Source organism: Calonectris borealis, chromosome 2, assembly GCF_964195595.1.
Source record: "Calonectris borealis chromosome 2, bCalBor7.hap1.2, whole genome shotgun sequence".
Classification (NCBI taxonomy): domain Eukaryota; kingdom Metazoa; phylum Chordata; class Aves; order Procellariiformes; family Procellariidae; genus Calonectris; species Calonectris borealis.
In genome coordinates this window covers 112,808,921-112,824,754 of record NC_134313.1, presented here as the reverse complement: position 1 = coordinate 112,824,754, position 15,834 = coordinate 112,808,921, and the positions used below count along the sequence as shown (strand labels likewise).

At 40.3% G+C, this 15,834-nt stretch overlaps 1 protein-coding gene across 1 annotated transcript in view; it reads left to right on the top strand.

Annotated features, from left to right (window-relative positions):
* HECW1 (HECT, C2 and WW domain containing E3 ubiquitin protein ligase 1) overlaps nucleotides 1-15,834 on the top strand; it is a 190,265-nt gene that overhangs the window by 139,079 nt on the left and 35,352 nt on the right. Inside the window, exons 17-21 of the mRNA XM_075142949.1 lie at nucleotides 1,487-1,570; nucleotides 2,467-2,576; nucleotides 4,745-4,865; nucleotides 6,284-6,397; nucleotides 9,256-9,408. Coding sequence (XP_074999050.1) covers nucleotides 1,487-1,570; nucleotides 2,467-2,576; nucleotides 4,745-4,865; nucleotides 6,284-6,397; nucleotides 9,256-9,408 — 582 coding nt within the window. The remainder of the gene's footprint in view (nucleotides 1-1,486; nucleotides 1,571-2,466; nucleotides 2,577-4,744; nucleotides 4,866-6,283; nucleotides 6,398-9,255; nucleotides 9,409-15,834) is intronic.

The following is a 15,834-nucleotide window of genomic DNA, read 5'->3' as shown; positions in this document are numbered from 1 at the left end:
GCCATTCCTTTCCTATTAGGTTTAAAAAAAAAAAAAAAAAAAAAAAAGGAAAAAAACAGAACCAAAAGCCAGTACAATTTTAACTCATTTTAATTCCAAAGGTTAAATTAATTGTTTTGGCCAAGAACCTAAGCTGGCAATAGTCTGTCTCAGCAATGCCAGTGTGCACCAGCTAAGAGTTTAACCAAGAATTTAGTTTGTACTGTGCAGTAAAAAGTGTGTCTGCAGGACTGGCAAAGGAGGGAAGGAAGAGCAAGGGAAAGAAGGGAAAGACCTTCAAGTTCCTGCAGTGCAGTTTCTGCTGATAGCCTTACTGACTCGTTGTTTACCTGTGAGGCCCAGACAAAGAGTTCTTTGGGTGTAAGGATTAGACTTCCTTCCTGGAGGAATTAATACATTCAAATAAAATGAGGGAGACAGACTGAAAAATGCTCCCAGTATTCAAGATGTACATTTCTGTAACTGAGAAATTTTTATCTTCACTATCAAATTATTCCAGACTATTTTTTTTTCTCAGCTGTAATTTGAATTCTCATTTCTCAGAGAACAGATGATGCTTTTATCTCCTCTTGAGCAGAGAACAAAATTGACTAGTGATAGGGACTAGACAGCTTAGCCAGTGCGTAATGGGATTTGTAACAGGATATTGAGCCCTTCGCCTCCAGATCATTGCTTTGATTATACCTTAGGTCAGGAGTGATCCCAAGCTACTGTCTAATGCTCATACAGCAGGTATTAAGCAAACTCCTAGGAGACAAATGTCCATCTTTTCCAGGGCTTGATTCTGCAATACATTGCAGTCCCACCCAGCAAGGTACTAAAGCATATCCTTGACTTGAGGCAAAATCCTTTGACTTGATACTAGAGTAAATATTCGTGGACACTGCAATGCTTTAGAAACACACTGACAGATTGGGGTGTAGATTTCTATCTTCCATGGTCCTAATCTGCTGACAGGATCCTATCCTATGTTTCCCACTCCTTATTAGCATTCATTTAAACAACAAAATGCATGATTTTACACATGTACTGTATAACCTCTGTGTGATCAATTAATATCAAGTATATGTTAGAGTGTTATTTGCCAGATGGAATTGACAGAGGTAAAGGAAGTGGTATTATGTGAAATTCTGTTAACGAAAGGTGGTATATTAGTTGTAGCCTTGAGCAAAAAAATCTGTCTGTCAGTGACCTTACCTATAGCGCTGCACATGAGCTTGGAGGACTAAGAATCATTCTGTGTTCTAAAATACGGTATAAAATCTCTTGCTTTTGCATCAGAAATAGATTCTTTTTTGCAAGTTTGTTAGTGAGATTAGAAAATGAATCAGGAAGTTAAGGTGTTTGCCATTTTTGTAAGGAGAGAAACAGGAACTGGCAAAATACCAAAGAATAACAACTCTATGCATAGTTCATGCCTTGATAACGGCATGTTTTCTTCTTCTTTTTCTTTCTTCTCTTCTCAATAACATCATTTATGTTTTAGGGAGAAGATCCATTACATTCGGACAGAGGGTACACATGGGCTTGAAAAGTTGTCCTGTGATGCAGATTTAGTAATTCTGCTGAGGTAATCAATTTGATCAGAAGCATAATGTCATTACTTATGGTACCAGAGAAGCTGGCTGGCTCTTTCTCAGCATAATTGAAAAGATTTTGTTAAATCTTCCAGGTCATTTGTAATTAGAATAGGATTCATTGTTACTGATAGTCACCCAAAATAACTCAGACAGAGTATATCTGTCAACTCTTACTTCCTGGAAGGCAGCCTCCATCAGCGCAGTAAGCTCCATCCCCCTGCAGCTGTTACCATTAAGTAGCAGATAAAAAAGAATCAGGTCAAAATGCTTCCTTTTAATGGAAAAATTCTTATTTCCTTTTTTTTTTTTTAAATGTAGATAAGGCTTTGATTTTTACTGGGACCAGGGAGCTTGGTCTTTAGGTCCTAGCTACTTTTGTTTAGCGCAGATAAGGACTTATTTTATTGTCTTGGTCTTACACGGAAAACGTTGCATTACCCAGGTGGTTTTGGTATGGTATATAGCACTGCCTAATGCAAGAAGTTTACAATTTATTCCTATCAACTTAATCCAAATGGTCAAAGAGCTGAGCTATACGAAAATGTATGACCGAAGAAAAACAACCTGGGAGACTGATGTGTGTATCTTTGCTTCTCACTTCTAACGTGTTGAAGTTGTCCCTGTTTACTACATAGCCTCAGATCTTTAGTCTCCATCAGTAGATTGAGGCACTGTGTTAGCATGAAATGTCTAATAAAATTCATTTTGTTCTTCTTTGTTACTGGCGACCATGCCTGAGTTGGGAAACTTGTAGATTTTGTGAATCCATGAGTTCAGAGATGTACCCAAACTTGTGACCACAGCAGACTTGCACCATACTGCGTATTTACATTCCTTCATGTGATTAATGTGAACCACACCTCTCCCTATCACTTTTTCCATGCAGCCTTTTTGAAGAGGATATTATGTCCTACATACCACTGCAGGCTGCCTTCCATCCTGGTTACAGTTTCTCTCCTCGCTGCTCACCCTGTTCATCACCCCAAAATTCTCCAGGTAAGGGGATGGAGAAAAAAATAAAAAATCTTCCATTTGTGGTATTCTCCTAATAAATACAAAGGGGCAGATTCAGAGCCAGCATCAGTTGTCAGCCTGCTAATTCCAGTGCCCACTCCCAATCTGACCCCAGCTGCTTTTTTTGCTGGCTCAGTTGCCATTGCTATTATGTATCCGTTGAAACGTTAACAGTAAATGAAGCACAGAGATCAGAAATTGCCCATATGGAAGAAGGTATTCCTGCTTTTTATATAGTTGGAAAGGATTAGAATAAGAGAATGGTGCACTCCAAACATAACTCACTGACATGGAAGTACATTCATGTTATGTGATGGGAGCAAAGAGCCACTTACAAATCAAAGCTGCGTTGCAATACTTCCAGTACTCCTGTAAAGTTCAGTCTTCTCCACTCGGTGTTCCAAAGAGTTCTCTTCTTCCCAAGACTCGTCTATTTTAAGACCTGAGGGGATCATCTTGATCATCTAGTCTGACCTCCCGTGTTGAGCCCATTAACTTAGGTTTGACAGGAAACATATTTTCCAGAAAGACATGCTGTCTGAGAAGGTTCTTTCCAGCTGTGGTATGTCTCTGTAGTTATTGTTTATGCTATAGAAATTTGAGGAGCTAATGTCTCCCTTTTGCCAAGATATACAACCTCCACCTCAGTCTCACTGCATGGCTGTGTCCAGTGGCCATTTTGAAAGAATCGACAGAAATGTGATCTGAAGAAATCCATTTTTGGCTGAGCTTTTTAAACATTCATTTAAATTATCTGGTTTCAAACAAAATTAATGGACAAGAGACGTTCAAATCTCAGAGATGGCTGTGGAAAATGAAGGTTTTTTGCTGTGAAGAAGTTAAATGCTGAACCCTTGTCTATAGGAGGACAGTGTTTTGTCAGAATGTCCTATTTTCATTAATGAGTTTTAACACCATTGTTAATACAGTTCACCTCCTCTACATCAGGACAGGTCATAAACAAGTCTCCTGCAAGACAAAAATCTAAGTATTTGGCGAGAACATGACTTAGGAGAATGTTAGAAGAACTGCACTGGTCGTTACCTATTCTGGTGAAAACACAAAAAAGGCAAACGCTCATTTCCAGCAACATACTGTCTGCTTGCTTATTTCTCCCACTGGTTACATAGCCCATGAGAACACCCATTCTTTTATGTCCTGGGGGAAAAAAAGTCTAACAGAAGAAAAGCGTTGCAAGGGATTCTCTTTGCCCTGCGTCTAAATATGCCTTTCTGTTTTATCAGCAGAGACAATTAGTAACGTCCTTCCTTCCTGGCAACCACGATACTTTGTGCTCCCACTAAATATGATTTTTTTTTTTTTTGCCTCCCTGTGGAGGATTTTCTGCCAGATTTCTCATAGAAGGGCTTGTTTTTATTGTCTTCTGTAATGATATAGGGAAATGGGATTTCACAGATCCATTCTTTGACCCTTTATGGCATGGCACTTGTTTATACAAAAGGACTAATCAGCTACTTTGGGAATGCAGACTTCAAAACAAAGCAGGTCCCAAATTGCTAAAAATCTGCTGTATGTGTGAATCATAATAGGAAAATTTAGCATTTCTTGCTGACAGAAATCCCTCTTGATGCCACAAAGGGGTTTTGTGTTGATAGCTGGAAGTGTTTAATATACAGTCAGATTAACGCAGGGAAACCTGATTCCCAGCTTGGCTAGGGTGCTAGGCTCCAGTGAGAAGCATTGCTTTGAGCTCCAGAGGTTTAATCCTGCCAAGTAAGGAGATCTCCCATACAATGCAGAGGAGAAAGATCTCTTAAAAGTGCAAAAGGAAAAGAAAACCTAAATATCAGTGACCGTGAGTGGGAGTTATGCACGTCAGTCTTTCTCATGCCTTTCTGATCCTTGAATTTCCATTCAAATCAATCAAGTTAAAGGCTAAGACAACACAAAGGCACACACAAGGCGAGTTTAACAATTCTTTTAGTGAAGAAGATATTGCAATCACTGAATTATAGGAACTTACAACTCCATTAATGCCAGGTAGAACAAAAATAATACTGAGTGCACTGTATACCTGTAAAAAGTTCCTAACACATTTGTTAGCTAGTTCTGTCTGGAAACATCAGCTGCATGATTTGGAAAAATTTAAAGCCCCTTACACTTTAGGATGCTGTTCATTTTCCCACCAGGACTGCAGCGAGCAAGTGCAAGAGCACCTTCTCCATACAGGAGGGACTTTGAAGCCAAACTGCGCAATTTCTATCGAAAACTTGAAGCCAAAGGGTATGGGCAAGGTCCAGGTAAAATTAAGTGAGTATTATGACAAGTCACTCAAATAGTCTAACATGGTGTAGCTTTGTCTTTTATCATTATCCATGAATGAAGACACTTGATAGGGAGTGGGAAACACACCAGAGATTGCATTTTGTACATGAACCATCAGGGCGAGATAAGATCATAGTATATCCTGCAAAAGAGTGACCTTCAAGAGGCTTTTGTGTGCAAGTTTTATTTCTTATAGATTCATATTCTCTTACACTCCCATTCCCTACCTATTTAACAGAGATGTTGGTATTCCTACCTATAATTTGCTAGTCAGAAAATCATCCGTTCACGCAAACGTCCACCAGAGATTATTAACAGCTGTGTCATTGTAATGATGGAGTGACTCCAAATCCTTTGCATCTACATATCAGTATAACTCAGGACCAGAGTATGACCCGACATAAGTTAGCCTGTACGTGCAGGTTTAACTTTCAGTAGTTCTTTGTGTTGATAGCCCTCCTAGATTTGAACTAGAGAGATTTCTGCCTCCCTTCATGTATTTTGGTGATCTCTGTCACTTGGTTGTAGAGTTTGCTTTCCAGACGTCTTTTTATTTGGCTTTTGAGTCTGTACCTACTTGTGCTCGATCTAGTTATCCAACTTGGCCAAAGGACTGTATGTTTCTAAGGTATTTCCTGGGCATCTGGTTGAATTTATGCATCAGGTTGGCTTCCTACCAAATCACATCTGTTGTGGGGAAAAAAAAAAAGTATGAAGCCAAGCAATTTATTCCAGGCAAACGTCATCATCAAAATATTCTTACAGAGCTGGGAAGTCCTAGCAGTTGGTTATCCCTTTTGGTGTCCTGCTAAGTGGGTCCAAGGCAGACACGAAATACATTTTAGAAGGTCTGTCTTAAAATGTGCATGAACATATGAACAAGAACGATTTCTTGCACAGATGGTGTTGAAATGTACTATCCATTAAGTTGTTTTAGAGGTTGGCAGGGGAGTGAGAGGTGTGTTACATAAACAGAGGCTGATACTCCCTTTGCTTACCCTGCTACAGAAGCAGTAATTCCATGGACGTTCACTGGATTAAATCCAGGAAGAGTTTGGGGCCAATCCCAGAAGGCTGTGACTTCATGTACGCAGGAAACTCACAGCCCGCTCTACCATACAAATTTGTACATAGAGGGTGTTACAGAGAGTCTTAAGGAGAGCAACACTTTGAACCTAATCACAGCATTGTGAAGAAATTAATCTTTGAGGCCTATAGAAAAGCCTAATTGAAACAACTCACTCAAAACCCATAATGGTCAAGTAGCACGTGCACCAGTGGATGCAACTTTATTAACTTATCTGAGAATGAATGTCTCTCTTTACCAGCTCTTGTTTACCTTCAGCCTCACAGGCTCACACAAGACTCAATCATTAGATCTCTATTTCTGCCTCCCTTTGCAGGTTAATTATACGACGTGACCACTTGCTGGAAGGCACGTTCAACCAGGTAATGGCATATTCACGCAAGGAGCTCCAGCGGAACAAACTCTACGTCACGTTTGTTGGCGAGGAAGGGTAGGGAACCACTAAATGCTATCAGTTTTGAAGTAGCTGTTATGTTGCAAAACACTTACAGAATTGAGTAAGGCTGAGCCTCTCTTGTAATATAATGTTTGGTTTTGTTTTACCTCTGAGTAAGTGATTCATCTTAATCAGCTCAAACATTTGTTAAAAATAACAATAGCAATAATGCTTCATTTTCGTGTAGCACCTTCCATCTAGATGCCTCAAAGTGACAATTTAAGTGGTTAAATCTAATGTCATCTTGTTGCCATAGGTATTTTGACTGGCTGGAAGGCAAAACTGAACTACAGGCCCATGTTTACACACTGAATCAGTCTCAGGGCTATAATTAGACTCCAGACCTTTATCCCTTTTGTTACTCTAACTCTTTAAAATGGATCTGGTTTTGCTTCAAAAATTTTTGCTTTGCGTGCCATCTAATGATCATTTGTTATCCATATGTGGACTTCTTGTTTCTGGCTGAAGTGAGAAACATGAATGCTGTTCAGTCCTTACAGTTTAATTCACGCAGTTGGAAGCTGAAAGTAATAGAAGTCTCTTGAGAAGGCCTTTTCTCAGGAGACTTTCTGCCAGCCTTACAAATGCATGAGCCATTCTTGTACGATTAAAGCCAGCCCCTGAACTTTTGTTTCCAAATCTAAACAGAACCTTTCAAAGCCACCCTGGCCCACCTCAAGAGCTATGTTGTAATTGAGGTTTAATCCACATGCTTTTATAATGGAAAGACCATTGTGCGTATTTCCAGTGTTCCATATAACAAAGGCTTGAAATCATATTTCAATAGCTTTGTATATAAAGCTTCTTTTAAAAAAAAAACCACATGGATAGGATTTCAGCTCCAAAGGTACCAGAACAGTAAGGCTCTGGGGCAGCTCTCGGCATGTCCAGCAACTGCTGACACTGTCATCTCTGAGGTGGCATGTCAAGTGAAGAGCTTCTGCTGAGCTGAGCTTGTCTGGGACATGTTAGGTCCAGTGGAAAACAGAAGTCACCCATCTCGAAGAGAGTCACTCAGTGACCTCAGTATCAGGGGTTTTCTTAACTCTTACTTTTTATACTCCAAGGATTCAGTATTATTTAACAGAGGTCGTCTTTCACAGCTGGTTTTGCCTCTGGCTTGCAAGTAAAGCATAAACATGCAGCATACCTCAGTTTGCATTTTTGGAGTAGTGTTCTAGTATGCTAACACTGGCCAAAGTCAAGTTGTTTTCCCCACATCTCTAGTAACTTTTACTGTGTGTGGCACGGTATCCTCAGGAGAAATTACAAACCAATTTGATTTGCAAATTCATTCATTCTTCACTGGCTCATTTACATCTGAAGATACATTCCCCCAGGGTTTCTGCTGTTTAATGCTAATAAAGGTTCTGCTGGAGGGACTCCAAGATTCCAATTCCCTACTGAAAAGAAGAGTTGATGCTGTATGGCCATGTGATGCTGTATGGGCACAGCTTCCCATGTGTTTCAAAGCTAAAATGACATTGAAAATGAACTATGAAGGCTTTATGATGAGTTAATGTGTTGCCTAGAAATGCAATACCTAGGCTCTCCTTGGAGGTTTTTAAATATAGAGAGGTATTGTTTGTAGTTCTTTACTCCAGCCATCATCAGGCTTAGCCCAGTACTTTAATGTCCATTGAACCAGATCTGTTAAATGGTTAGCACTAGTCGTTCATGTGGCCTTATTACCATCTCCTTTTGCTGTTGTGGCTTTAGTCTCACCATATGATCCTAGAGCTAAAGCTGCTCAAAGAGAAAAGTACTGAATCTCCGGATGTAAAACAGAGGAGGATGGGCCAGCCTCCCTTTATCATCTTTCTGGTTGCACAAATCAATCATTCAACCCCTTGTGGTTATGTTTCCGTAACTTCAAACATAATACAGAGCATTCTGATCCGGCTGCAGAGTTTTCCACTTACTTTGCATTTGTTAAGTAGAAGGAATAGTGCCCACCTCAGAAAATCTTTCGGCACACATGATATATGGCTACAAATCATTTGTTCATATTGCTATGTGTAGATTTATTTTAGATTGAAAAAAAAACTACCTACCATTATTAGAGGATGATCTGTTTTTAATAAATCCATCACAGTTGGGTTTAATGTATTCATAAAGCTTCCCCCCTCCTCAAGTTGAGATAATTGGAAACAGCTTGATTTAAAAGTTGAGTTTAAAAAAAAAAAAACAACAAGGAAAAGAGGTGACTCTCTACAGAGCAAAATCATGCAACAGCAAAGCACGGCTTAAGGTGTACCACATGTATTTGGAACAATCAGAAAAGTAGAAGAGCTTGCGTGGAACAACTGATGGATCACCATTCTATCTTAAGAGACACTGTTCTGTTGGGACTTGGTCTTGTTCAGCATTGACCTTTAGGTTATACCTATAGCTAAGAAAGCATCCTTGGGGCCAGATTGTATCTTTGGTTACATCTCAGTGTAGGACAGTGTAAGAGCAATTTCTACTTCAGTCTGGGCTGTGAACCCAGGTGTTTGTAGGCAGTTCAAACCCACTTACTAAAAAGCTAGCCCTCTGTTAGCCAGCAGCTAAGGAAAGGCTGAGCTTTGTATCTCTGGTTTACTAAGCATTTGGAACAAAGGAAAAGAAACTACGTAAGGGATGCGTCCGAGTTATGATTCCTCCCAGATCAGCCTGGATGCTGGTGAAGTTTCACCATCGTGACTTGTTCAGGGCTCAGAATCAAGTTTTGAGAGGGGAGATACACCATGTTAGAAATGCTTGATTGCACAGGGCTTGGTGTTAGACAGCAGCCAATGTAGGCAAAACCCAGGAAATTCACTCAAATGGGAATGAGCCTCATTTTATCTTTTTTACATTTTCCTTTCCAGGTTGGACTACAGTGGCCCCTCCCGAGAATTCTTCTTCCTTCTCTCTCAGGAGCTCTTCAATCCCTATTATGGGCTGTTTGAGTATTCAGCCAATGACACTTACACCGTACAGATCAGCCCCATGTCTGCCTTTGTTGAAAATCACCTAGAATGGTAAGGACATTTTATGCAGAATTGAACAATCCTTTTAGAGCAGTATAGAAATGGAAATGCAAAACACAAAAGCTGCCAGTTTAGACTAGACTACATACAAATATCGTTGCTTCTGCTGGGAAGAAGTGGGAAGTAGCTTGGGAGAAGGAAGAGAGGGAGTTAAGTTGTAGGTACAACTGCAGGCTCTGAAAAAGGACTTGTGATGAGGTACTACTATTAAAATGTCCTGCTCGCATTACTTGGGACTTGATGTTTGTGTACTTCTGTGTGAATGGGAAAGGGACAGGGAGAAGAGCTCTGCTTAATCCAGGCCTCCTCTCCTTGGTCCCTTTCTAAGAATAGCGAGTGTGGTCTTTCTGTACATCAAGCAGCATTGTGCGTGGAAGCTATACAGCATTCTCCAAGAGCCACATTGCTGCTCTGTAGCTACTACAGGCCTTAAAAAAGGCCCAGTGAAAGCAGTTTCCCTTTTCTCCACTGACAGAGTGTCCCCGCTTGTGTGTGGCAAGGCCAGCAGAGCGAGAAGGTACTTCACCTTACCAAGTATGTGTGCAAACAGACAAATTGCTGATCTTGTTTCTTTATCAAAAATTCTGAATGCTTATTGTGATCTCCTTATTCTTCTATCTGCCTCCAGATCTGTCTGTCTTTGGGAGTTGTTTTCCCTTTGATGGTTTCAGATGTGGTTCAGTGGAGCATGGGCTGCCAGCCCTGGGCATCGTTTGATCCCTTGTAGGATTTCATTGTGTCGAAGAAATACTGCCACATGGGTTTGTTCCTATGACATTTTTCTTTGCCTAACCAATATCACTGGCTCCTCTCAGAGGTCCTTTTTAAAAATGATAGGCAGTTCACGCTCCTTTTAAATTGCAAATAGAACATGCCCTTCTATTCTTGTAAGCAGGTCCTCCTTTGCTTTGGCTTACTGTGGGCAGGAGATCAAGAACAACTAAATGGTTGTACCTCTGTTAAGGTTGCAGTGGAAAAAAAGGGATGTTGCTGCAACCTAGCATGGTGTCTGATTTTTTTTTTTTTCCCCTTCCCATTATCACTTCCAGCAGTGGAGCATTATGCTAACAATGATCTTTGCATTAGACTGTTTCTCTGCTAACGTTAGCAGGAAAAGAGCAGCTTCGTTCTTACAGCTTGTCCGTCTCCCACTGCAATCCTGTTCATTAGACATTATGGAATGGCTTCCTAGTTTTCAAGAAGAAATACAGTCTGTCCTTTGTTCGGCTTAACAGGCAGCATGGATAAACTTGATTTAGGAGGCTGTCTTTGTGAAGATGCATTTTGATTTCAGGGCACAGGACTACTTAGGCAGGTGCAAACCCAAGATCATTCTGCTCACACTGTGAGCAAACTGGACACAGGCCTCTTCTCCAGGAATGGCGTTGCCATATTATCTCAGTAGTATTTGAAATAAGCCCTAACTCTTATCTGTTATAAATACTGTCGTTGCAAAGAGTTCAGCTGCAGTTTTCTTAAGTAATAAATTCTGCTGCAAAAAGTATATACTTTGTTTGATCCCCTCATTTTGTTCTTCTGTTCATTGAGAGATTTCAGCATGGAAGAGACAGATTTTTAAAAGTATCCTGGGCATATAGAACAGCAGAAAGACATCTGATAGGATTTTCTATAGCAGTTAGCATTTAACTCAGAAATCAGTAGCAGTTAGACACTTAGGATATATTTCTCCAACTACATGTATCTATACAGGCTTCTTGTGTACAAAATGTTATTTGGGCTTTGGGCATTTTTGATTTTCTGTTTTTAGGAAAGAGAAATGAAGTCTCTCGGCCTGCAGAAGGAAATAAATGCTATGAACGAAGAGGTTTGTACATAAAGTGGTGTAAATAGGGCAAGATTGCAGAACCCAAGGGAAAGATAAGCAATCCAGTAGGTGCTTGGAAATACTTCTTGAACCTGTTATGGAAATAACTGGCTGCGACCAGCAGTTTATAATTAGTCTGATAGGTTTCATGATTGGCTTGTAGATATCTAGGCATTCTAAATGTTTTTATGCTGTCTGTGTTGACTGATCTCAGCTATTCATGTGTGACCCTGTACTGTTACAGGGTTACAGAGTACTGTATTCAGAAGTCTGTGCAGCCAGCTAAGATAGGATTTGGACTAGGCTTTTTAAAACTCAGAGAGTACGATTCTCCCATAAAGGCTTTATAGGCTAACTTCTCTGAGGGCACTGTACTAACTTGCTTGTCCTTATTTGTTCATGAGGAATGGGGTTTTCTGAAGTTCTCAATCTTTCTCCAACTTTGTTCTCAACAAAGTCAGTGCTAAAACTTCTGTTTCTCAGATTTACTTGTTGATATGATTCCAACATGATTCCAACTCCTCCCTCTAACATGCCAGAAATAAAGATTATTTTCCTGTTCCCAAATCTGTTGTGAGACATCAGTTAGCATAGATGGATGAATCAGTTTTGAGAGTCCCAGGGTCACAGATAATTAATATTCATAGTCTTTTCAAAGCTCGAAGTTTGATGTCAGTCATGAAAACCACACAACCACAATTGGTTTAGATTTGAGATTTCTTGAACTGTATGCCTTTTGGTGCTGTGGGGCTTATCATTTATGTGGAATCTACCCTTGACATGTTTTTCTGTATAGTAATTCTGCAAGACCTATCCAGATATGGCTATATTAAGAAACAGGGCTAGCAAAAAAATTCCCTCAAAATTACTTTACATTTTCTCTTCCTTAAGTGAACAGTGGCGAGTTTGAGATAAATACGACAAAATGCAAAGATGTGAAGTTTTGTTCATATTGGCAGAATTGAGAAATACACTGCTCTTTTTCCCCTGGCCTAAAAGTTACAGTTCTGCCCCTGTTAATGGCTTATTTCATGCCTTGCTCTTTGTATAAACAGCATTCTGAGTCCAAAATGAGCACATCAAAGCACAGAGTAGTTGTATGTATGCCAAGTTAAGAAAGAGACATAATGACTGGAAAATATTTCTCATTTATGGAGAAACTGAGATTTAACACCTTTCCTGCAAGCTTCCATTGAATAAGACTTTTTCCTTCAGTTAACATATGTGCCTGCTGAACACACAAAATACAAGATACCACACATTTTTAAACTTAAAAAAATTATTTTAAATCCCCCTGTATCTGAAAGGACGCAGTTATATCTCTCTAGACCTAAGAAGTTCGATGATACACATTTTTATCTGCATGCTACAGGATGTACCTGAAGCTCATAGCCAGAAGGAGCTGCTTTTAATCCGTGCCAGTAATGAGCCATTCTATCTGATCTAGGTAATATGTCTAGCCCTTTGCCTGGATATTTGAAAACATCTTCTAAAATACTGTTTACATCCCCACTTAAAGTAGTTCGCCCTTCTCCAAATAAGTGGGCAAAACGTGGTGGCAGCTGCTATGTATTATTTCAGTGGAAAGAATATGGTTTAGCCCAGAAAGAATATTCTTGTCTTTGCTCTTGGTCAGGTGTTTTGGGCAACTGAAGTAGGGTGAGTCACTGAAGAATCCTCCTCAGGTTTTGCTCAATATGCTGGGAGACAGAGTAGGGGGAAATATTAAATGTTTCTATCACAACCTTGCACAAAGTTAGAGGTGTAATATTCAGTACAGCTCCATAATGCTGAGTTCTTACGTGCTAATAAATGGCTCCCAATAGCTTGCCATATTAGCTTCTCACTTTCCTCCCTGCTAACAGTCCTTCGAAAGATTTTAGACTGACTTTCAGTTCCTTGCAGCATTGAAGAACTGGGGTCCAGGATGCCCAATATTAGAGGGTATACAAATATAATTTTTCACTGGGGTTTCTGTCTCTGATTTGAATGACTAAGGTTTGATTGAATATTGTAGTTTTCCTTTTCACCAAAAATAAGTAAATAATAAAAGGTTGGATGGGTAAATCAACCCTGAGAGAAAAAAATCCTGACGCGTAATAGATGGAGGAAATGTGTTTCTAAATTCTGGCAACAAAATATCTCGTTCCAGAGTTTGCATAGTCTCAAATCCTCGTGTGGGTCACTGGTTGACTCTCCCTGTCTTCTTCACGGTGCACTTTCAAGAAGTCTAGAAAAGGCTGGCATCTTTTCACTGCATCTCATTCACTCTGTATTGTAACAAAATGATTTGTCTAATCATGCTGTGATACACTGTGGGTTTCCTCAGGTCTTTATTTTGTCTATCATTTTCCATAGTATTTCTCTACTGAGCTCTCGCTGAGCAAAATGGTAAACTGAATGTTTGTTTCTGTGATGATTTCTGTATCATTTTTACCAAACCTGAAGAGTATTATCTCTGTGCTGTTTCATTGTTCATGTGGCTACCAATTTCAGATGTTTGTGATTTGGCTGTCATCGTAATATCACGTGAGAAGTCCTACTTCTTAGAATAAAGCAATTCTCAGTGGCTTTTTGTGAATTTTCCCTCCCTGCTGCGAGTACTTCATCTGACAGTGACAACAAAAGTACTGTTGCCTTTTCAGTTCACAAAACACTGTGTTCATGAACCGCTGTCAGGTGGAAATGCAGTCTTTCTTCTTCACGTCTTCTGAGTGGGCCAGAGTTTTCCCTCACAGCAGTCCTGCCCCCAGGAGTAATCCAGTAAGATAATGTAATGCACCCTTCTTCGAGAGGCAGCACTGTACTCATGGCACGGTCATCTACACCAGGCTTTTTGTCCCCAGATCACTTGCCTGGTCTTTTATCTGACTCACCCCAGCAATCCTTTTCACATCATCTACTTTTGAATTTTTCGTTCATTGCATGTTTGTAAATGTAGAATCACAGCCAGAAATGTGAAAAGAAGCCCAGTCTCTGCATAGAAGACCAGATGGCCTAGACAGATAAAATCATTCACAGACATTCATTTGGAGATCTGAGGGATGCTAACTTGAAACATCTTTTCCTGTGTTTTCATAGCGAATTAATGACAACATGTTTTTTTTAACAATTAGGCATTTGTGGACCTTGCTGTGACATTTACGCAGCCAGAGAGCAGTACCCCAGTGTTACAGTTATCTTAGAGGTATTTACAGCTTGCTAATCAGACTTAGCATTCTGTATCCATCTCAGAAAAGTCCTGTTGTGTTTTGTTTGTTTGTTTTCCTTTAAGTGAAATTTAATGCATTTATTCAGCCGAACCTTATTACAAATTTGAAGATTTCTGAGTAAAATGTTTTTGTGCAGAACCCTGCTGAAGACCACAAAGATGATGATGTAGTCAGACCCAATGGCCAAGGTCCCCAGAAGCCATAGATTGGTTCCTGGCTGCAACGTTCTAATGAACTTCATTAACTTAATGCTCATTTAGAACTGCTTTGGGGCAGGAGTTTCTTCATTCAGTTCCCATAGTTAACCTTTCTTTCTCCCCTCCAATACCCCTTGTATTCTTGTCTGTGCTGCTGAACGGAGTCAGCCAGAAAACTTTCATGTATTTCTACATCGTATTCTGCAGGCAGATGCAAGCCTGTTGCGCCCACTCTCCATGCAGACATGAACTTGCTTTCCCTGTGCTCCAAGCCAACTGACGTGGTTACTGCAACACTGAGCGGAGAAAATCTATGCTGCCTCCCATCAGGACTGATTACTTCAGGCTTGGCACTGCCTTGATTGCTTTTACGTGCTCTGGCAAGCTTGGCAAATGGGTAAAGCAAACTCCCTTTGCCTGCACAATGCTGTGTGGGTATACCCCCAGCCAAACCCTGACCTTCCCTTTTATTTATTTCGTGTAAATGAGAAACCACATAGCCATCACTATCCATCTCAGGCATGCCAAAGAATGCAGGGTGTTGTTTTTCCCATTTTTTTGTTTTAATAAACCCAAGAAGAACCAGGAATGTTGCAACCTCAGCTGTCCTTTCTCCTTAGAGAGCTTGGTTGGTTTTATTAACCCGATTTCCTTAGGAGTTGTGCCTTGTGCAATTGCCCCGCCTTTCTGTCAGACAGCTTCCTAATCAGTTTGAGACCTATCTGACAGGAAGGTAAACATCTCGAAGATACTAATTTCCTAAAAGCTTTGCGAAACTTGTGGCTGGGTAAAGGATAGATATGCAGAAGAGTGCCTCAGTGAGGGCAGGCTGGTGAGCTCAACAGTTATCTGTTCTGTTTGGCCTCTTGACTGGCCAGTTAGCACGAGCAAGCTGACGGGTCCATCACATGCGCAGGCTGCGAACCAGCTATATCATCTTGCTCAGTAGCTTGAGGATGTGAGGGAGAGCTGTGAAAGCTCAGGAGAGGCAAAAGGGAGGAACTGGAGGCACTCCAAAGTGTGGGAAGTGCTAGCAGAGATGTGTAGGAGGAACTGAAGCAGTGTGGTAATGTAGGGCCATCAGAGACAGATCTATAGGAAACAAAGCTCCATTAATCCTGGTACATGGGGAATGACTTATTTCAGTTAAAGTCTTTTTAAAGAAAGTGACAAATTGCCTCAT